This window comes from Balaenoptera ricei, chromosome 6, assembly GCF_028023285.1.
Source record: "Balaenoptera ricei isolate mBalRic1 chromosome 6, mBalRic1.hap2, whole genome shotgun sequence".
NCBI classification, from domain to species: domain Eukaryota; kingdom Metazoa; phylum Chordata; class Mammalia; order Artiodactyla; family Balaenopteridae; genus Balaenoptera; species Balaenoptera ricei.
This window is the reverse complement of record NC_082644.1, coordinates 35,175,613-35,198,076: the sequence shown is the minus strand read 5'-3', so window position 1 is coordinate 35,198,076 and position 22,464 is coordinate 35,175,613. Positions and strand designations below refer to the sequence as shown.

At 40.4% G+C, this 22,464-nt stretch overlaps 1 protein-coding gene across 5 annotated transcripts in view; it reads left to right on the top strand.

The window, feature by feature from the left end:
• ERCC6L2 (ERCC excision repair 6 like 2) overlaps positions 1-22,464 on the top strand; it is a 202,292-nt gene that overhangs the window by 141,448 nt on the left and 38,380 nt on the right. For 2 of the 5 annotated variants that reach the window (XM_059924456.1, XM_059924457.1), the window contains exons 18-19: positions 7,167-7,348; positions 13,684-15,430. In XM_059924456.1, the coding sequence (XP_059780439.1) occupies positions 7,167-7,348; positions 13,684-14,656 (1,155 nt within the window). In that variant the 3' untranslated portion in view covers positions 14,657-15,430. Of the gene's footprint in view, positions 1-7,166; positions 7,349-13,683; positions 15,431-22,464 lie in introns of those variants that run through there. The other 3 variants (XM_059924459.1, XM_059924458.1, XM_059924460.1) reach the window with 2 other exon arrangements.

The following is a 22,464-nucleotide window of genomic DNA, read 5'->3' as shown; positions in this document are numbered from 1 at the left end:
TTTATGGTACTCCTGATTCCCTGCTTTGCAAAGACAAGCAAGTTTATGACTTTTTATGTGTTTATGGGGTTTGGCCCTTACCCAAAGAGAGATTTCTTTTTAATCTTTTGTTTGAACAGATGTGTAAACAAAAGCATTGCTGCCTCTCAGACTTAACTATTTAAGGTTTAATGAAGAAAAAAAATGAAAGAGCACTTGATGTTTTTTAGTCTTTCTGGCAAAGTTGGTGTGATCAGGCCAGTGTGAGGGGCTTTGGCTACACGGTGTGCCCACTTGTGGCCGTGACCATAGACTGGCTTGTGAAGCTCTGTGCTATTCTCAGGAGCAAGGTGTAAACCAAAGAGCTTTCCTGTGATGGGCAGATCCTCTGGTGATCTTAGAATCTAAACTCAGGCTTCTCAACAAGTCAGAGCCATTGGGACCTTCCATTGCCTTTGAAAATCTCCTCCCCGGTCTCCAGTTTTCTCAGTGACTCATCAAGGCTGATCATCCAGTTATGGAAAAAACAGTGAATGTGGCTGTTAAATATACATTGCTCATTGTTCTGGTATATCCTCTGTAAGGTGTTTTCTGGAGAAACCGGCTCAGCAGACAGATCCATTCCAAAATTGCTTAATAAAGATTTCACTACATCATGGTAGCCTATCATAGACAGGCTACCCATTCTTTCAGGCTGTTCTTCATTGTACATTGTCCCCCCTCCAAGCTTCCTCTACTTGTGGGGAATACAGATGAGCAGAGGAAAAGGAATCAGCATTATCTGTACCAGCTATGGATGTGTCTCCCGTAATTAGCCCCAAAGAGATTTAGAAAGATGGTAGATATTGCGATAGTGTTTCTCCTGCCAAAATGGGAACTAGAGGCTGTTCATGGCTGTTTTTGAAACTCAGTCTCCTGGATTGTAATGTTTCCTGCCCCATTTGTTGCCCACAGGTGGGTGAGTATGGGAAAAACTGATTCCTATCAACTTTTCTCATTTCCTTGCTATTCCTACCTAGGTGCCCTCTATAGTTCTTTAGTAATTTGCCTCCAAAATTATTTTTTACTTCAAAGAAAGAGAGTTTTTTTCCTTAAACATTCTGTGCACTATTCCAATGAAGTTTTCTATTATATAAAGATAAATTTCATATGTAGCAGAGAAAAAAGAAAAATGCTAATGTAATCATATGGCCATGAGGTAGGGGGAATATTCCCTTTTTTCCTTTTCTCAGTGCACTGACATTAAAATTTGTTATCTGCAAACTTTTTAAGAGTCAGTTTTATTTTTTCTTACTCTTTCATATTGAAAATCTATATATACCTTATCTTTTTTCAGTTATATCTTTAAAAAAATAACTACTGGTTCAATATTTTAATTGGCTATTGCTATTAATATTGCTATTTGGCTTAGGTCTAATGCCTTGAAATACGGACAGTACACTTTGGGTCCAAAGGAAAAAGAAAGTATTTATTATCAAAGGTCATTTGAATGTCTCATACTATTAATCTAAAGATAAACTTTCCTTCTAGAACCAATATAAACCTAAAAGTTTACAGTAAGAAATTAGTTGTACAGGATTATGTACAGTTGACTAGGTCTAGTGTAAATTCATTTTGGCTACTCTAAAAGAAGAAATTTTTCCCTACAAAAGTGCCCTCCTATTTATTGTAATCCTAATGTATATCTTTTACAACTTAAAATTATAGCTTTTATTTTACAGACTGTATACACATGTTTAAATAGTAATTTTATGATGTATTTTTAAATATATTTTAGAGACATTCAAAAAATGAATAATGATTTTATAACTTTATCAAAATTAAGTCAAAGCAGATGTTGATGATATATTACTATGCAGCATAGGGAAATACAGCCTTTGTTTTATAATAATGTAATAATTTAATAATAATGGAGTATAATCTATAAAAATATTGAATTACTATGTTGTACACCTAAAACTAATATATTGTAAATGAACTATACTTCAATTTTTAAAAAAGCAGTTATTCATGAAGTCTTTGAAGTGAGCCATTTCCACATTAAACATTTGATTGTGGATAGGTGAGGAGACTATTTTGGCCAAAATATATTAAAACAATTACCATTTATAGAAATAATATATATTTAATGTTTTTGTTGAATTAAATAATTTTTTATATTCCGAATTTTATTTTTAATGACAAATATTTACTTTTCTGACAATAACATGTTATGTTTTAAATTTTTAATTATATAAATCAGATTAGGACTTAACATAATTAGCCATGGCCGATCTTTTACCTTTTTAGACCTGTTTAACTCTGACGGGGGTGGGTTTTCTTCTACTTTTTCAGCGTTCAGCTGGCTGCTCCACATAGTACATATATGTCCAAAGGAGGAAGACATATTACCACTCATAAATTAGGATTATTATTTCAATATTCTCTGATAAATTCAGTTTCTTAAGTAACCTCACATTTCCATTCATTTAATCTCATCATCAAATGGATCTTTTAACTGTATGTTTACATTATGTAGAAATAATTACTACACTCTTTATACTTACTAAGTTTTATTTTTAATAAAGATTCCATAAGTTGAACTTGATTATTTTCATAAAAATACCATAGTAGAAATACCTAACAATATCCACTAATTTATGAAGATAATCATGAACATAGCAATTACTAAGTTATAAATTAAACTTTAACAGTGTCAAACTTTCTAAAATACTTATTAGCAGACATATTTATACTATACAAATACTGTACAAAGTTCTTGTCTTCATAATTCCCTCCTTTTCATTATAACCATAAATCTTAAGAGGAAGGAAACCTTCATCAGAATCACGGAGTATAGAAGTAATTTCTCAAAGCAAATCTTGGATAATTTAGAAGAAACTTTCTAGGAAAAAGTTAGGAGCAATTAGGGGCTTTTACAGAAACTGGGCTTTCTACTTTCTTCATGTTATGATCTCAAAATTTCCTATCAGATACAGACATAGTGTTCCAGTTGTTGGCCATTCTGTTCTCTGGTGGAAAGAAGAGTGGGTTTATTTTGCTTTCTTGAGCAAGCAATCTCACCCTCTACCGTAATATTAAGGAGTGATAATGTTCTCTTTTAATTTCCTAATCCAGCTCATTTTTACTGAATTTTTCATTACTTGACCCTTCATTACTATTGCTACTTCATAGTGTTGCCTCAGTGTCATATGACTTCCCAACTTTGACATAAGCGGTAGTGAAAGAGTTTGCGTCCAATTTCACATGGTCTGGAATCTTTTCATCTTGGCCCCAGGCCTTGTACTTTGCTTTATAATAAATTATAACTGTCCCTTCAATTGCAACTGCACTGTCACTATTTTCCTTATATCAGCTATTGTAAAAGATACTATTTTACTATAAATAGTGAAACCAGCTTTTATAACAAGGGCATCAAAATGTGTATTAAAATAATTAGTAAACAAAATTTTGTTTCACAGCCTTGTTTCAGTAAGTGTTAAACTACCCTACTAAAATGGAAATCTGAACCTAGATTTTTTTTTTAAGTAAAAGATGGGATATTGAGCCAATGTGAGAGAAAAAATGCTTTTCTCTTTTTATTATTATCTAAAATAATCAGGTTTTTTTTTTTATTTTTTTTTTTATTTTTGGCTGTGTTGGGTCTTCGTTTCTGTGCGAGGGCTTTCTCTAGTTGCGGCGAGCGGGGGCCACTCTTCATTGCGGTGCGCGGACCGCTCACTATCGCGGCCTCTCTTGTTGCGGAGCACAGGCTCCAGACGTGCAGGCTCAGTAGCTGTGGCTCACGGGCCCAGTTGCTCCGCGGCATGTGGAATCTTCCCAGACCAGGGCTCGAACCCGTGTCCCCTGCATTGGCAGGCAGATTCTCAACAACTGCGCCACCAGGGAAGCCCCAGGTTTTTAAGTGTATAATATTTGGCATAAATTAAAGATCCACATGTCTGATAGCTATGAATAGAAAAGTTGAATTTCCCTGAAGAATTTGTAAAACCAACTTAAGAAAAAAATGTATCTGTTCGAAATATGAGCGTTGTAATGCTGCCAGGGTCAGAAAGACCCAGAGTAATCATGTAAATAATTGAAAATTGCCATGGCCTGGCATGATTTCTCCATGGCTTCAGAAATTGCAGTATATGAGGAGGGAGTGTTCTTGGTTGGCCCAGTTCCTTCTCTTTCGGTTTACTCCCTTTATCCCCATGTAAACATTCCCATCCCTCCTTATAATAATGGATAATTATTTCTTGGGAATCATCAAAGATTATGAGCTATTTTATTAGGAACTTTTAACATTCATCTTGTTTTCTTGTGATGTAAAATAAATGCATCAAATCTCTTTCAAATTTATCTTTAAAGATCAGCATTTTCCTCTCTTTATTAATAATGTTTTAAGATTTAAGAAATGATGTCTTTGAGGAAAGTACTTTCAGCATTACTGACTGAAGCAACGCCCTGGTTCAAAATGGCAACCTGGCATTTTGTGTTTGTCCACGTGAGTCACACTAGATTTTGAAGAAGTCAATTTCTTTTCATTAGAAATGGTTTGCTGTTAAAGAACATATAATTATGTCTTTTGTTCAGTTTATTTCAATGAAATGAACTTGAATATAAATTAAAGAGATAAATGATTTATTTTAAAAATGGAAAAAACTAAAAAGGGAGGGGGGGGCTCAGCTTTTTTAAGCCCCTTAAGAGTAGGGGCCTCTTTGTATATGTAAATATTTTTGTTCTCAACTGCATAGCATGGTGGCAGGAATGTAATAGGTGCTTAGTAAATATTTGTGGAATGAAAGCCATTCCCTACCGACATTCAGTGATATGTGCCACTTCAATCCCATTGAACTCCTGTAAAAGAAAAAATCACTGTCTAATTGACAGTTACTAATCTGTGTTTTGTAGTATTTGTATGCCTGCAGATTTCTTAAGTGATAGTTTAATTGGGTTTAGAATTCTAGGTTGACGGTTTTTTTCTCCCAGCATGTTGAAGATACTCTCATTATCTTCTCTTGGTGGTGGTGATGGTGGTACTGGTAATGAGAAGTCTGCCTTTAGTTTGATTATTATTTCTTTGTGGGATAGCTTATTTTTCTCTGGTAGTTTTTAAGATATTCTCTTTATCTGTGATATAACAAGGTACAGATTTATTTTCATTTTTCACACTAGAGATTCTCTCTCCTTTTTTAGTTTGAGGATTCATGCCTTCTTCAATTCTCTGCTATTACTTCTTTGACATTATCTCTTCCATTTTCTGTTATCTCCTTCTAATATTTTAGAAATGTTGGTATGTTTTCTGCCGTCTTCTGTCTCTTAATTTTTCTTTCTTGTCTTTCTTTCTTGTCTGTCTTCCTTCCTTTCTTTGTTTCTTTCCTTCTTTCTTTCTCTCCTTTCTTTCTTTCTTCTTCCTTCCTTCCTTTCTTCCTTTCCTCCTTCCTTTCCTCCTTTCCTCCTTCCTTTCTTCCTTTCTTTCCTCCTTTTTTCCTTTATTCCCTCCTTCCCTCCTTTCTTTCTTTCTTTCTTTCTTTCTTTCTTTCTTTCTTTCTCTCTCTCTCTCTGCCTAACATTCTGAGTAATTTTACTCTACCAATTTATCAACTATCATTGTAAGGCTGTGTAGCCTGCTGCTTAACCCATATTTTAAGTTTGTTTCTATGTCTATTTTTTTTCAAACCTATATTTCTTTTCTAGAATTTGTATTTGGTTCTTTCTCAGATCTGGTATTTTACAATACCCAGTTCTTCCTTTATCTTTCTGGATATGCTAATGATTTAAAGTCTCTTTCAGATTGCTTTGTTATCTATAATTCCTCAGATATGGATTCTCACGTTTGTTGTATCTGTCCACTTTCATGGCAGTGGGCTTTGTATGTTCTTTATAATTTTTACCTGAACTCTTTTCCCCCTCCCCCCAGCATTGGAATCACAAGCATTCTCTAGATTTAAAAAGTGTTCCTATGTTATATTTTTGTATTCACTCCTCATTGAGATCTATGGTTTTCACTGGTTCTGGGCCAGTTTTTTATGTTGGTTTTTAGCTTAGATTTTTCCATACAATGCAAGTGCTACAAAATCAGATTCCACAAATGGCACAGGCTGGACATTCCATGTTTTCACCAGTGATTCTATCTAGAATAACAAGGGAGCCTGTTTCTATCCTGTGCCCCCAGTTTGGGCTTTCCTAGCTTTAATTTGAAAACTGGATATCCATTTAATTCCTGCTGTGTTTTTATTTTGTTTGTTTGTTTGCTTTTTAATTCAGAGAGTTAAATCATTTCCATTTTCCCTCTACACATGGAATCCTGCAGACTAGAACTTAGGACCCTATCCCTGGGGCTGCTGAGCTTCAGCTCCCACTTACCACTATGTTACTTGGTTTTGGCATCTAGAGATTTTCCTTTCTTACTTTTGAGCTCAAATATAATTTTGTTGTTGTTGTCAAATTGCATCCAGTATTTCTCTTTTTGGAATAAGATGGGGACTTTCCACATACTCACCTTACCATTTTGTCAGGGAAAATGGAACCATACAGTTTAAAATTATTTTTTTCTTGACTCACTATTTTTAACAATTTTTGTTACGCAAGACACCCTTAGCCTGTAAAATAAATATGATTCTATCTGTAATTTCAACCACCTCTAGTTAACATCTTAACAATCACTAAGTAATTCTTGCAACCCACTGGAGATTGAAGTAGGATTTACAAAACCTAGTGTATTTCATTATTATATAAAGGTTGTTATTTCTTAAAAGTTTGACTACTTATATAAGATTAAATAACTGAAAGTCTGCTTAATAATATTGAGAGAAATTGCTGAATTAAAAATTTTAAATATACCATTTTTATGCCATTATTTATATAATCATTAATTTTTATCCTTGTTTAGGAGAGTGGATGCCAGCATGTGTATCAGTATACCCGTAGTCTTGACAGTAGAAACATCATATTACCATTTCTTTTATTGTATCTTTAAGAAAGGTATATCTTTAGCATATATCTTAAACAATGAAAAGAGAAACATCACATTACTGCTACGAGTAATATCTTTTTAAAGATCTAACAAGATCTGACAGTGATATCACTTGGAGAATATGATATACTAAATTGTAAAGAATACTGGGAAAAAGTAAGACAGTCTCCTTATTTGACCAAAAATGACTGTTTTTTCAGAGTTTTTGCTTTCATCCTTTTTTCAGACATATAAGGAAAAAATGAAGGAAGATACATCGACACATACAAAGGAATGCCAACAACCAAGTGAAGGCAGCATTTCCTTTCCCCTTTACATTTCACACCCTGTAAGCCAGAAGAAGAAAAATGTCTACCGAACAGGCCAGACCACCTTCATAATTGGAGAAACACCAAAAGGGATCCGCAGGTATGTCATCTATAACAACATTGGACTTTATGAATGATTCTCAAAAGAAATATAACTACCTAGTAAAATACACAAATTATTTGAATTTTAACTATACCTGGCATCTGAATATTTCAGAGAAATATGAATTTGTACACTTTAAAAAATAAATCCCGGAATTCCCTGGTGGTCCAGTGTTTAGAGCACTTTCACTGCAGTGGCCTGGGTTCAGTCCCTGGTCGGGGAACTAAGATCCCACAAGCCACGCAGCACAGCCAAAAAAAAAAAAAAAAAAAAAAATCCCAAATGTTTTAGTGTTTTCAGAAAGCTAATCCCCAAATTGATAAAACATGAAATTATTTTATATAAATGAAATACTTAAGTGCATTATATTCATTCACTCATTGAGTATTTATTGAGCATCTAATATGCACTCAGGCATTTTGCTAGATGCTAAATATCAGTGTAAAAAAAGAGGCATAGAGCTTACAGTACAGTGGGATGGGGGTTGGCATCAAACCGTAAAATTTTCAAAAGTAAAAAAACTTATAAATAAATAATTATAAAATGGTGTGTTATAGGAAAAAAGTAGACAGGCCCCCTTTATAGAGAATAATGGGATCGGGAGGGATATAACTCCCTTTCTAGTGGGTAGTCAGGGAAGACCTCTCTATACGAGTGACATTTAAGTTAAGACCTGAAGGATAATGAGGCAAAGAACCAAAGTAAGAACTTTCTGAAGAGGAAGGAGGTTTTGAGAGAAGACTGGTGTACTTAGTGCATAATAAATCAAGCAGAGAATGGCATGAGATGAAGGGAGAGACATAGATGGGGCTGGAGCATGCCAAGCCTTGTAGATTATAGAAAAGAATTTGGATTTTGTTCCAACTGCAGTAGAAAGCTGTTGAAACATGACATGATCTTATGTATGTTTCTAAAAGATTTTTCCAGCTTCTTCATGGAAGAGGGCAGAGTGGACTAAGGGAAACCATAAGGAACTAGGTGATGGTGGTTTGCAATAGAGTAGTTGCCATGGAGACAGAGCTGAATGGATAAATTCAGTTTGATGTTGAACTGGTTTTTGAGAAGGGGAGAAGACAGGATTACTCCCAATTTTCTGCCTTAAGCAGCAGACTGGATTCACTGAATGGGGAAAACTAGGAGAGACACAAGTTTGGAGTAAAAAAAAAAAATCAAGAGTTCTCTTTTGCTCATATTAAATTTGAGGATATAGGGAAATGTCACATGGGCAGTGGATATGCTACTCTGAGATTTGGAGACTGGAGGTCTAAATTTCGAAGTTATCAGCATAGACATTATAAATAGATTACAGATAGTTTTTATAGCCATAGACTGTGTGAACAGCTTAGGAACAGAACACAGAGAGGAGAGGAGAAGCCCCAGTACTGAGCCTGGAGAGTGACTGTGGCCCACTGGGTAGGAGGCCCAGTGCAAGGTCCTAAAGTCCAAGACAAGTGAGAGTTTCAAAAAGGAGGGAACACTTAACTTTATTGACTGCTGCTGAGAACCAGAATCAGAAGAAGTGGGAAAGCCCCTGGAGCTGAAGAACTCTTTGGTCACCTTTCCATGAGCAGTCGAAGTAGGCAGATGCCAGGGTGAGGTGGGCAAGCGGTGAAAGGGCAAGCCCCTGGGACTGCTCCTTAAGTTTGGACGTGGAAACTAGCAGTAGCTGGAGGGCATTGTGGGATGAAGTGTAGTTTGTTTTTAAGTTGGGAAGATAATAGAACCTGTTTGTGTGTTGAGGAAAAAGACTAATAGGAAAAAAAGAGATCATGCCAGAGAGGTGATAACAGAAGAAGTGAAGTCCTGGAGGCAGGAGAGGGTGGGATCCAGACCACAGGCGGAAGATCTAGCCTTTGAGAAGTAGTAAGAGAAAGGGATAAAGAAAGGCACAGATACAGCGATATTTCCTCAATTAATTGAGAGTTAAAGTCATCAGTACAGAGGGAAAGAGATTTGGGGAGAGAGAAATTATGAAAGAAGTCATTAGTGGAAGTCATAAAGTAGGAAAGCAAGCTTAGTGGGCCTAGACTTCCTGGGTGATGTTAAGTTCCTATTTGAGAGTAATTCCAGTAAAACCATCTGTGCAGTGGTGCAGACTTCATTCAGCAAGCTTCAGTTGTTCAGTTGCAGACACAGAATAGGGAAACAGCTGAGTTTTACCAGGAGAAGGAGAGAGAAGCAAGGAAGCTAAAGGATGTTTGCAAAGAAACGATTATAAAATTGAACATAAGCTGGAAAAGGGGAGGCTGATGTTAGTGAGAAAGCAGAAGAGTCAGCAAATTGGAGGACTTGATGAGATGAAGGGTATATTCCAGCATTGTTGTCATTGGGATAATTGAGCAGTTGAACTGGAGCATGATATGATTGAATTCAGGGATTTGGAGGTTGTGCAGTTAATGGTAATGACATCAGTGGTATATGACTTTGGGAATAGGAGTTGGGTGGGACATGGAATCGAGTCTGTGGAGGTGAGGTCAAGAAACTGGTGAGCCAGGAGTTGGGTGGGACATCCACATGGATACTGATGTTATCAAGAATGATGGCAGGAGATGGGAAAGGAAGCAACATTAATCCAGGATCTTGAGTGTTCAGTCACTATCAGGAAGCAACTAGGAAGTCAGTTAACAAGGTGGGGTGAGGGTGAGAATGGTTAAGCTGGATAGCACAAACCTTAAAGAGGGGAAGGAGTTTTTAAGAAAAAATGATCTGGAAGCAGCAATGGGAAGCATGAACCCTGAGGTTTAAGGATGTGAGGTATAAGATCTTGACTTGTGAGGGCTGCAGTGGGGAGGCAGTATCAGGAGGAGACAGAGGGCTCCTTGGGTAGAAGACACAGGACAGTTAGTAGATCATAGCCTGGTTCCAGGGGCACCGAGGAATGGTCTGGAAGGATGAGGGATTGGATTAGATCAGGGATGTAGAGACTAGCAGGGGGATGAGCAGCCAGTGGTTATGTGTAACTGAGAAGTAGTGACTGAGGTAAGCAGGGAGAGGAGGCATGGTCCAGTTGGTCCTGACAACTTCTACGGACAATAGGAAAATGGTGGTTGCTCTGCGTGTTCCAGATGCTTCCCTCGGGTTTTGGCAACTCCCAGGCAACCTGTCCCTTAGCTCCTCGGGTGCTGGTGTGGCAGATTGGAGCACGCCTCTCAGCTGCCCACCGTTGCCCACAAAGGTGAACACCCCACACTGCTATAGCAACACAACTCCTCACAAACAGATTTACAACAATGATTTTGGGTAAATTGCGGTTAATTTTCATCAGGCAATTATTTTTGGTAGGAGACCAACCATATACATTTTACCAGTCTTTAAGCACAAGCGTCTTATCCCCTTTAGCACTGTATATAAAAATAAAAGTATTAACAGTAATTAGTTTTTGCCTCTTTTTTTTTTCTCTACTTAGCCTAGGGATAAATGCCTCATGCTAAATAAAAAGGTGAAGGGTGTCTAATATTAGAATGCCAACATCTGAACTAGGGATCGGTGTCCAAACTGCTAGCACCTCTTTCCTGCTAACCATCCTACTTTACGTGAATCAAGAATTTGTACCATGCTGTAGCCCCATGGATTATCTGAATGAAGTTTCAGTCCTACCTTCACTTCAGAAAGCTTAGGCAGAAAGAACATGGTTTTAGCTGTGTTCCATCCCTTCTCCTTCAGTTCCTCGAGAAAAAAAGGAGAAAAATTGAATTTTTTCCGTGATACATAAATACTATTGATACACTTGCTGAAAGACTGAAAGATACCTAACTTTGATTTCCTTTGCCCCACTGCTGCCCCTTTCTCTAAATGGATTATGAGCGTCTACAACATTTTCTTCACAAAGTGGTGGCTAGCTTATATCCCCGGGTTGTACCTTGCAATTCGTTGAGTGTTTAGAAAGACCAAGAATTACAAAAGCAAGTTTAGAAGGCAAAAATAAAATGAATTGTAATCATAGCTCATCCTGTAAAGGGCAACCACACAGCCCAATTTACTAGCATACTACTCAGGTAGAATAAGGTCTGAAGCACCTCTCCTCCCAGAGGTGACAGATTTGCAGGGTCATGGATGAGGTCAGCACAGCAAAGGTGAAAGTACTTTGGCAACTGCTGAAACACTACCAAGTCTTGGATGAATAAAAGACATCAGCCTGTAACCCTGCCAATAACTTAATCTTCACAGCACAAATATTTATGAGAAAGGCCATGAAAATGATTCAGAGATGATTAATAAACAAAATAATGACACTTCATTACTTCATGTGAAGTTAAAACTGGAACCTTTTAAGAACATACTTGTTGCTTTCCAACAAAGAACACTGGCCATATCCAGGACAGAAATTTGGAAACTTGTTTTTGTGTTATTAACTATTTTGTTGGCAATGAGAGTGGCTGTTGATCAGGCATAGATAGTACCTGGATTTGGAACAAGTAGCAGGACCGGTGTGGTGAGGACTAGAAGCCAGGGTACTCGTCTGAAGCCACATGAGAAAGTCATGAATTTGCAGCATGGGTTGCCACTAAAATCAAAGGAAACACAAACTTTATATAACCTGGTCTGAGTGGCAAAAATAATAGTGGCTTTAAATAAAGCTCCCGTTTACGTACATTTAAAAAAATCATTTTTTACCCTCAGGATTCTCTGTTGTATACAGGATAAAATTCAAACTTCTGAAATTGGCGTACGGATCCCTCATGATTTTCAGCCTTTTTCTTGGCAGATTCTCCTGCCCCTATGTGCACCAAGTCTTCTTGGAACTGGGCCCGTGCACGTTCCCTGTCTCCCTAGAAGGCTTCCTGGCTCATCTTTACCTGACTGGCTTGTGGTGACAGCAGAGAAGCCTTCCCTGCCACCTTGTCCACTACCAGTCACTGGCTTAGGTACCCCTTCTGTGGGTGCCAACAGGGTGCCGTATTTACCTCCATCATGGGGTTTATCACTCCCTTCTGGTTTGATTTTCATGTATCTCTCTCCCCCAACTAGACTATAAACTCCTTGACGACAGGGAACTGGGGTTTGTTCACTGTTGTATAGTTTCTTTTACAGTGCCTAGCAAATAAGAGGGCTCTATAAATATTTGTTGAGTGGATAAATGAATGTTGTAAGGAAATATTATATAAAAATAGATATAATTCTACAATTTGGGGACTTTTAATCATATGCTGCAGCACTATCTATGGCTTTTGTTTAAAAGAACATTTATAAGCATTGGGCTCTCCTGACTCATGGCCTAAACTCAGCATCAGCAAACCAATACCCTCTGTCTTAGTCTGCTATAACAGAATACCACAGACTGTGGCTTAAAAGACGGAAATTTACTTCTCACAGTACTGGAGCCTGGGAAGTCCAAGATCAGGGTGCCAGCTGATTTGGTTCCTGGTGAGAGCTCTCTCCCTGGCTTGCAGATGGCCACCTTCTCACTGTGTCCTTTCATGGCAGAGAGAGAGCTCTCTGGTGACTTTTTATGACCTCTTTTAACCTTAATTACCTGCTAAAGGCCCCATCTCCAAATACAGTCACACTAGGGTTTAGGGCTTCAACTTATGAATTTTGGGGGAGGATACAGTTCAGTCCATAGAACCCTCACCTAGGGAAGGGAGCAGAGTCTAGTGCCCAGGGTTCCTAAACAACCTTTCCACTTCCATCTTAGCAGGGTTTCAGAAGGCTCATTTCCTCACACATGCATATGACAGCTTTTATTAATATCTTATACTAGGACTGAAACGCATTTCTTCAAATAGCATCTGACTTATTAGTTTAGCTATCTGTACTGAAGTCAGATCAATACTGAAAAAGAATCTAGGTTTATCAGTTTAGAACTTTCCTTTAGGCTCATCAAAAAATACAATTTCTATATTGTATTGATATTTGTGGAAGGAGAAAAGAGGAGATAGATGAAAAAAATTCCTGTCTTAATTTTTCAGCATTTTCTCTTTTCTATTTATTAAGACCCTTCTTTGACTGTTTTATTTCATGGATCTTGAATGCAATATAGATTTCCAAATACAGATTAGATAAATTATGATTTTCATGTAAGGCATAAATTGGCTGACTGGAGTAGCAGCATGCTGGGATCACACAATTCCCAGGAAATGCCTGATAGTATAAGTCAGAATAACTTAAAAAGCTGGTAATTTCATGAGCTAGAATATTTTTTTCAATAGTGTAAGGAAAGAGATCACATTATCCTAAGTGTAAAATGCATGTTCATTATGGAATTAAGCTAATATATGCTAAAGGAATACGATTACATTGCTTTGTTGCTACATAGCATAACACTGAAAACAAGCTCTTTAAAAATAAAATGTAATAAAAATAACCACTGGTTTTGTTCATTAAATCTTCAGAAAACAATTTGAAGAAATGGCTTCTTATTTTAAGTTGTCTTCTGTACAGGAATTTGCTAAATATATAACTAATGCCACATCAGAAGAACGACAGAAAATGCTAAGAGACTTTTATGCTTCTCAGTATCCAGAGGTAAAAGAATTTTTTGTGGATTCCCCTTCAGAATGCATTAAATCTGCCTATGAGGAAGGAGAGAGAGTCAGGAATCTGTCTGAAAAAAGAGAGTCTCTTATAAAAGAAAGGGTGTCAGATTCTGTAACTTTGTCATTTAAAAATTCTACCAAACAATTTTCTCAAATTTGCAGCCCAAAAATATATAAAGAAAAATCTATTAAGTTTCGAAATCACAGTTTCTGTAGAGAAGAGGTGCTTTCTAATGATGTGGAAACTAAGAAATTACCTATAAGCTCTACCCAAGAGACGAACAATGGGAAAAACAGCCAAGCATCCAAAGATACTGTAGCATCCTGTTTCCTGAACAGTAAGTCTGGAGCGTATGAGTTGGAAATGTTGGAAAATACCATGAAAAACCGACAGAATCTCACAGGATTGGATGTTTCAAGAAATGGACCCCTTTTCAAAGTGGAAAACAAAAAGATAGAAAATCCAGTGTTAGAAAACACTTCTGTGGTAAGCTTACTTGGTGACACCTCTATTCTTGATGACCTCTTTAAAAGTCACGGGAACAGTCCCACACGACTGCCAAAGAAAGTTCTTTCAGGGCCCATGGAGAAAGCAAAACAGAGACCAAAAGATTTCTGGGACATCTTGAATGAACAGAATGACGAGAGTCTTAGTAAACTCACCGACTTGGCAGTAATAGAGACTCTGTGTGAAAAAGTGCCTTCTGCTGCATCCTCCAAAAGGAAAGAGGATCTTGAAGCTCCTCTTTGGAAATCAAATGAGAAATTTTTGTGGAAAAAATTGAACTCCACTGATACAGATGAAAGCACAACTAATACACAAGAGTAATACATAAACACACAAATTACTACAACCAATGAACTTCTGCCATCAACGTTTACAACACTGTATTCCACACTAATTATGTTACACAGTTGTCAACATATATTTTTAATAAACTCTTGCTCTAGGGTTTTCTTTTTAAGTCTAAAATGTTATCATGTATTGGTTTTCCTTGATAACTGATTTGATCTTTTAAAAAAATATGATTGTATTATAGTATAAACCTCTTTTTTGAAATGGAAAATATTCTGGATTTGTTATCAGGAGACCTGGGGTATCTCTCTTATTGTATAATTATGTGACCTTAGATAAGTCATTTAGGCTGGTGTGCAACCATTTCCTAACATGAAAGACGAAGGGCTTGAACTTGATCCACATGAGTGTCCTTCCAGTTTAAAAAAGCTTTGTTTCACTCTCCTAGATTCCATTAAGTCATAGGCCAAATTATGCTCACCCCCCAAATCAAATGTATACTAATGAGTTTCTTTCTTACTACCATTTGGAAAATTATTAACTTTTATTTTCCCTCAGTATCATGTACTACTATTATGAAATTATTTATACAAAAGTAATAACTAGTACTGAATACATGATGTGTATTAAAATAGTAAGCTTATAAACTCAAAATCAAAGGGTTAATGTTGTATCACTTTAATATATGTTGCAGTAATCCAATAAGTATACAATTATTATCATTAGCCACAGAACACCAATGCGTCAACTTTTTGTACAACTATATAAAGCTTTGTATAGTACTTTGCATTTTTTTAAGTATGAATAAACGAGTAAACATTTGATTTTATTTAAAACTCTTATTAAGTTTTGTTGAACTTAACTTATATAGTTTATAACCAATGGAATGTGCTTGTTGTTGAATTCACTTATTTGGAAACATTCACTCAGCCCCTATGGGTGCTGTGCTAGGAGCTCGAGATGTACAGGTGAGGCACTGCTACCAGTAAAACAAAGGAAACCATATGTATAAAGAGTCGGGTCTGTAAAGCCCCTGGCATCATGCCTGGCACATGGTAGCAGGACCTGAGGCTTCTACTGACCCACACACAGATACACTGTGGCAACTTTCCCTCAGTTGAACCCGCAGGGCTATGATGGGAGGAAATATCCAGAAAATAGCAGTGAACCAGGAAATGGTGGTGCTCGGAGATCACTGTGAATTGTTACTGTATTGAGGGGAGGGGGCCTTTGGAGTACCCAGCCATCGCAGTGTGGAGCCATTGCTCAGAAATGGGGAAAAAAAGAAAGAAAAATCTTTTCTTAAGGGACTGAATGGCCAAGTATGTTTTTCTCTAGGGCAGTGTTGAGAGCTGTGAAATATATATTATTTCATGACCCAGTACACGTGTTAATACATATATATGAATGAAAATGTTTATGAAATAATATTTACCCTTAAGGCATGCAACATATTTTGGTATTTTCTCTTCTATTGCACTTTTGCCTCTTGTGTATGTATGTTTTTTAATGCTTTCATAACCCACTAAATTGATTTCATGACCCACTAGTGACTGGGAACCGCAGTTCAAAAATTCTGTTTTAGGTTATATAGACTTAGTCTTTTTTTTTTTTTTTTTTTGCTGCTCGCAGCTGAGTTGTGTCCAGACTTATTAGATGCTACATTTCACCACCAGGAGCTTGCTACAAAATGAATGTGCTGTGCAGTGTGTGATAGACTTGACATATAAATGTTAGACTGCTGTGGGGTCAGCTGTACGAGGAGCTCAGAAAGAAAGTAGATGCATCTTCATCTCAGTTTATATATCAGACAGTAGAGTTCAGTCATTTTAATCAAAGTGTATCTTTCATAAAATAAAGTACCTTTTAATTTTTTTACATAGACATGACCTTAGAAACATAAAATGATGTTCATACAAATATTACCTCTATACTCTTCAAATATAATTAAATGCTATTTAATTTTAGATTTTTATCAGTGCTGGTCAAAATGGGAGCAAAAGTACAGATCTGGAGTTTAAAAATTAGTTTCCAACAGTTGTCAGTGAAATGTTTGTCATAATTATCATGTAGGAATGGTTTGCCAAGGAGAGTATGAGGTTCAGTATGGAAATGAGCCACTCAGAACGTTCCAGAAGGGTAACTTTAAGGGTTGACCTTCCTTGCAGTGGAGCAGTGGGAAGATTTGGTTCAACTATTGATGAATGTGAGAACAGACACTGTAATAAGAATTCTTCCTTCCCCACTCCACTAGTGTCATGCCACCAAGTTCTCCCAACTAAGAAGGTGACCACAGGCAAATCCCAGGGTTTCTTTCAGCATCAGTTTCCCCTTTAAATTTGAGATGGACTGTATCGGTAGTGTTCAAGCATTTTTCTTTTAATTTTTTATTTATTATTTTTTTAAATTTTTGCCTGTGTTGGGTCTTCGTTTCTGTGCGAGGGCTTTCTCCAGTTGCGGCAAGTGGGGGCCACTCTTCATCGCGGTGCGCGGGCCTCTCACTGTCGCGGCCTCTCTTGTTGCAGAGCACAGGCTCCAGATGCGCAGGCTCAGTAGTTGTGGCTCACGGGCCTAGTTGCTCCGCGGCATGTGGGATCTTCCCAGACCAGGGCTCGAAGCCGTGTCCCCTGCATCGGCAGGCAGATTCTCAACCACTGTGCCACCAGGGAAGCCCCCAAGCATTTTTTTAAGCAAAGGAACTCTACCGTAATTAGAGGCTCAATTATTTATAAGAATTAAAATGGAGGTCTGTTGATTCAAGCAGCACCACTGTGGCTCCGTGGAGCATTAGTTTGAAAACGACAGGGATGAGATCATTGCCAAAAAATCTTCCAACTTCAAGTTTCCATGATTCTATTTGCCACAATCTGTATTTTTTACTTCTCTTCAAAGCAGCAATAGAGTTTCTGGCTGCTAGCACTCAAAACATAATTATCAGTATTGGAAACTGAGGCAAGATACTGTGAGACCATTGCACTTGAACTCTTCAGAGTTCCCTTCAAGCCCTGAAACCACTTTTTTGAGTAAATTAACATCATCTGCAAGCAGTGCAGCTGCTCCTAAGTGTTCAAGGTGAAAGAGCCTTAGTTTGCAGAGATGAGTTGGTGATAAACTTTTCATCAATCCATAGAAAATGAGAAAGCCAAGGACAGTATAGGGTTGTTTTTAAAGTTGAATGAGCAGTTTTAAGATTCTGAAGTTATCCTTCATGATATAAAATAGTCATCTTTTATAAAATGATAGCATATCATAGTTTTTCGCCTATTTCATTGTCCTTACTTGATATAAAAATTGATAACCATATGTCAGTTCCCAAAAGTTTTGACATTTACTAGTCTATAAAATCCAAAAGAATGGGTTCACTGCCTGCCTCAAAGGTCATTTTTCACATATGAGGCAATAGAGCTCCACGGTCACTATGTCATAAACCCAGTTAACAGTGGGTCTAGAACCCACCAAGGATGCCAGTGAACCTATAAGATCCTATAAGATGCATCGGCCTTCAAAGAGCCCAGAGTGCAGAGCACTTTTTAGGCTCCTCACCTAATTCTCATTTAATCATCACTGATGTGATCTTGTTTCCCAGTTCTATCTCCACCTTTTGCAAAGCATCCTCCACCCAGCGCTTCTGGAGGGCCTTAAAGGGAAGGTTCGTAAGCTGAGGAACAGGTCTTGGCACTGGTGACACTGCATTTGCCCTGGGTGACAGCCCCATGCACTGCCCTGTCTCCACACCTCCCCCAGTGCTGGCTCCATGTGGTGTTCGTGGCAGGTGGAAAGAACACCGTTGCCTCACAGGATCTTGCAGAGTATTAAGTATGAAAACAGCCACTTGGGTGTTTACTTTCTGCCCCTACGGGGAGAGACTCGGACTGACCTTCCCTTCAGAAGTCTAAGTCTGTGTCGTCCCCAGCCCTGAAGTGGCAAGTCAGAACTACCTGCAGAGGCTTTTCCACACACGGGTGCCCAGGTCCCTCCCCAGAAGATTCTAGTTCAGAAGGTCTAGGATTCAGCATAGATACCCATTTTTATTTTTAAAGTTTCACAATAATTCTGATATGTTAATGTTTTGTCTGAGACTTTGTTGCTGGACAGGACTCACTTGACCTCTCCCGTGAGCCCCCAACCCACGTGAAACCAGTGGACATGCAACTGAGCTCACGCTGGAGCCATCCTGTATTTTTTTTAGGCCCCAAAGTGGTTGTTATGTTTCCATAAAAATACCCACACACAGAATTGTTTCTCTGATTAAACTTTACCAAAAATACTTCATTTATTTATTTTTTTTACTGTAGGTTAACAATTTTTGTGGTAATATTTATCCCCTAAATTTCCAAATTTAAGACCAATCTTATTTCTATGAGCATGATGCCCTTATGTCACTGACATGGATAATGCCCAGTGGACATTCTTGGTTTTGTACTGCTTTCTCTCATAGTTAAAAATCAAGAATGCCTCTTTCTACAGATGTCTTTTTGCGCCCCTTCCTCTCATTGAAAGAAATAACTGAAACTCAATTTATATTGTTTATATATTTAAGCAAGGGGGAAAGTGTGCATCTTGGATGTATAGGAAATCTTGGAATTTCCTATACATCTCTAAGGAAACTCCAGTGAGTCCTCTTGTCAAATATGAGTTTTTGTCCCCCTCCCCATATCTTTTAACTTTGGGTTTTTCTCTATTTTTTGTAAAGTGAAACTTTGTAAAGTGAAACTGGACTGAAAGATGGACTTCAAAAGAAGCCTCATAATAGCTAATTCATATATATTTTCTTCTTTCCTAAAGCCATTATAAAAGTATTGATAAAAACAAAAAAAAAAATCTTAATTTTTCAAAACATAAATGTCAACATGTGGTCATGGGAACTTCTGATTTTGCATGATCAGAGTCTGCCTGGCCTGCCCATCTGCCAGCGTCCTCACTATGCTTCCAACAGTCAACTCTGTCTCACTGTATCAGCCAGTACTCACCGCCTTCCTGACCCAGTGCCAATGCCCTGAGTGGCCTCCCTTCAGCACTGCCTGGCAAAACCCCAGGTTTTTTCCAGGTCAGTCCTTACCCACCCCTCCCTGCCCCCAAGCATCCTGCTCACCAGTATCAATGGAGCCCCCAGTGCCCTGCCCAGCAACCTAATAGCTTCCCCTCTTCAATCAGCTTTCCCCACTCTCCGCAAACACTACATCAAACCTGCATCTCAGACTTCTTAACTCCCCAATTTCCCTATTTAGTAGATACCTCACCCTCCGGCTTCACATATTGGGAAATGCCATCAGCAAAGGAGCTCTGAATGTCATATGTGGGACACTGCAGAGGCCCTATCACCAGGCAAGTCAACCCCAGAGGCAGCAATTCACTGACCTCCCATGAAAAGGGAAAACCAACCAGTTAGTGGGGCCCTTGCAGAGGTGCCATTCACCACCTGAAATGGCCCAGAGCTGCCACATTGCCCTGAAAGGCATAACAGCCCCTATAGTCCTAAAAGACACCCTAGGGCACAGCAGTGTGCTGGGGGATGTCGGGGAGGACAGCCAGGTCACAGGACGACTGGAGGGTCCCCTAGGAAGGTATGTGGGTAAGGAAACAAGAGCCGCCAAGGAACCCAGGCACAAATGACGGGTGCTCTCTGAGTGAAGCATGATTTGGGCTGGAGTGATAAGAGCAGGTCACCCCCAAATTCTGGAGATGGGTCGGTGGCCAGACCTGAAAGAATGGGAAGGCCAGAACATCACTTCCTCCCTTGGCCTTTAAAACCCTAAATGAGCAGGAACGTGGGCCTAGTAGAGAAGTTGGAGCTTTGGACTGCCAAACATAAAAATGCTTCTGACGACTTACCTAACCTCCAAAATATGTAAGAGGGGCGGGGAACAAGAGGACGGAGGGGGAGACTGAGAGCTCGGGTGTCAATGACTGCAAGTCCTGAGTGTCGGGGCACTGGCAGCACCTCGCAGATTTCCGTCTCTGGGCAAGGGGAGGCTGATGGGCTTTTCCTCCCTCGCCTGTTACTCTGTGGGATGGTGTCGGGCACGTGGAGCCGCGGTGCGGTTTGCGGTGCTGGGTAGGACCGCGGACCCGAGCGCGAGCGCGCGCTCTGCTCTGCCCCTCGCCCCCGCTTTTCCCCGGCCCTGCACTCCCTTTCCCAGGAGCGCTGTCGGGGAATCCACCTTACTCCCGGCTCTGCCTTCCCATCCCGCCCGGCAGGCAAATATTAGAGAGTGTATGTAGAAATTGCTTCAAGTAAAGCTCATGTGAAGTTTCCTCAGCGAGTTTCCAGAAGGCCACCTGCCGCCGCTGAGGATCGTCGCTGGAAACCCCCGCTGCAGTGCCACAAAACGGGAGAGGGGGTTCACCGCCCCCCAAGCAGTGGAGACAATCTGTTCCTCCGAATCAGGTTTATTTTCTCCTTTTGGGGGAAAAAAGAAGGAAAGCTAATTACATTACGCTCTGGCTGTATTGACGGAAAACATGGAAGCAAACTGCAGGGATTGCGTCTCGAGGGCGCGTGATCTTCCACTAGCCGCAAGCCTCAGGAAAGTCCCCGAGCCCCTCTGTAAGCAGGAAACGATGGGTGGCCGATCTCCACCGCGCCCCGGGGTCTCGTCCACCGCGAAAAGTGAGGCAAGGAAGGCGGAGGGGCGGCCGTTTGTGGGGTCCTGCTTACCCTCGAGCTTCGGGTGCAGGGAGCGCTTGATAATCCCCAACCCTGGTCTGGGGGACCAGTCGGGAGCTTGCGACCCCGCCGGGGACAGACAGGGGCGAGAGATGTGGGCTGGCGGCGGCGTGAATTCCCCCCGCGCGCACACGCCACAGTTAGCTGCGCGCAGCCCGCGATCGCCCAGCACGCAGACACCGCTCGGGCAGGCGGGGTCAGCACTCTGCGGGTTGTGAAAGGCGAGACCCTCTGCCGGCCGCGCCGGGGCTGGGGGACCGAGCCGACAGGGGCCCCTCCCCGCCGCCCGCGCCTGTCCCGCCCTGGCCGCGGAGGGCGCGCGGCCACCGGGTGTGAAGGGCGACGGTTTCTGCGGTCTGGCTGGCGGCCGGCCGAAAGATCAGCCTCAGCTTGATCCCCAGCGCGTCTAACTGAGGTCAAGCAAAGCAGGAGGGCGGAGGCGCCGGGGAGGTGGGCGGAATGGGAGCTCTGACGGAGGACGGTGAGGTGCGGAGGGAGGGAGGAAGGAAGCCAGCGGCTAGATGGAACTCCTCCTGGCGGGTTCCAAGCTCGGTACTTGCGAGTGCCCCTGGCCGGCTCGTCCAGGCACACCCAACAGCCGCGAAGCCGACGGTCCGGGGAGGAAATGGGGCCTAGCACCTACTTGCACAGCACCTAGACCAGAGCCAGCTGCTCCAGAAGCAGGCCCCCAACGTGTAAAAATACCCCACCTCCTGCCCTAACTCCATCCCTGCACTCCCCACCTCCTCTGGGCCTGCTGCTTGTCCCAAACTGCACGTGTCGTACCCTCCCCCCCAAGATCATCCCTGCACCTGCCCTCCCTACCTTCCATCTTCCTCCCTCCATCCAAGCCTGGTGCTTGACCAAGGGCCCTTTCCCAGCCTAGAAAGTCAAGAGATCAAGTCCTGGAGATTATTTCTCCAAAGTAACGACTCAAACTGCCAAGGACCCGAGGTCCCGCCCCTCCACCTCCCATCTGGATGCCTGCAGACTTCTCCCTGGATTCCTACTCTCGCTCCTCCTCCCTCCCTAATCCGTTTTTCACACTGCTTCCAAGAGCCTGTTGAAGCACAAGGGGACCCCGGTGGTGGTAAACCGCGTATTTCCTCTGTTAAGCAGGCTAAGGGTGCTTGGGCTGGGGAATAAATGTTCTGAGGACTTCGGCTCACATTTA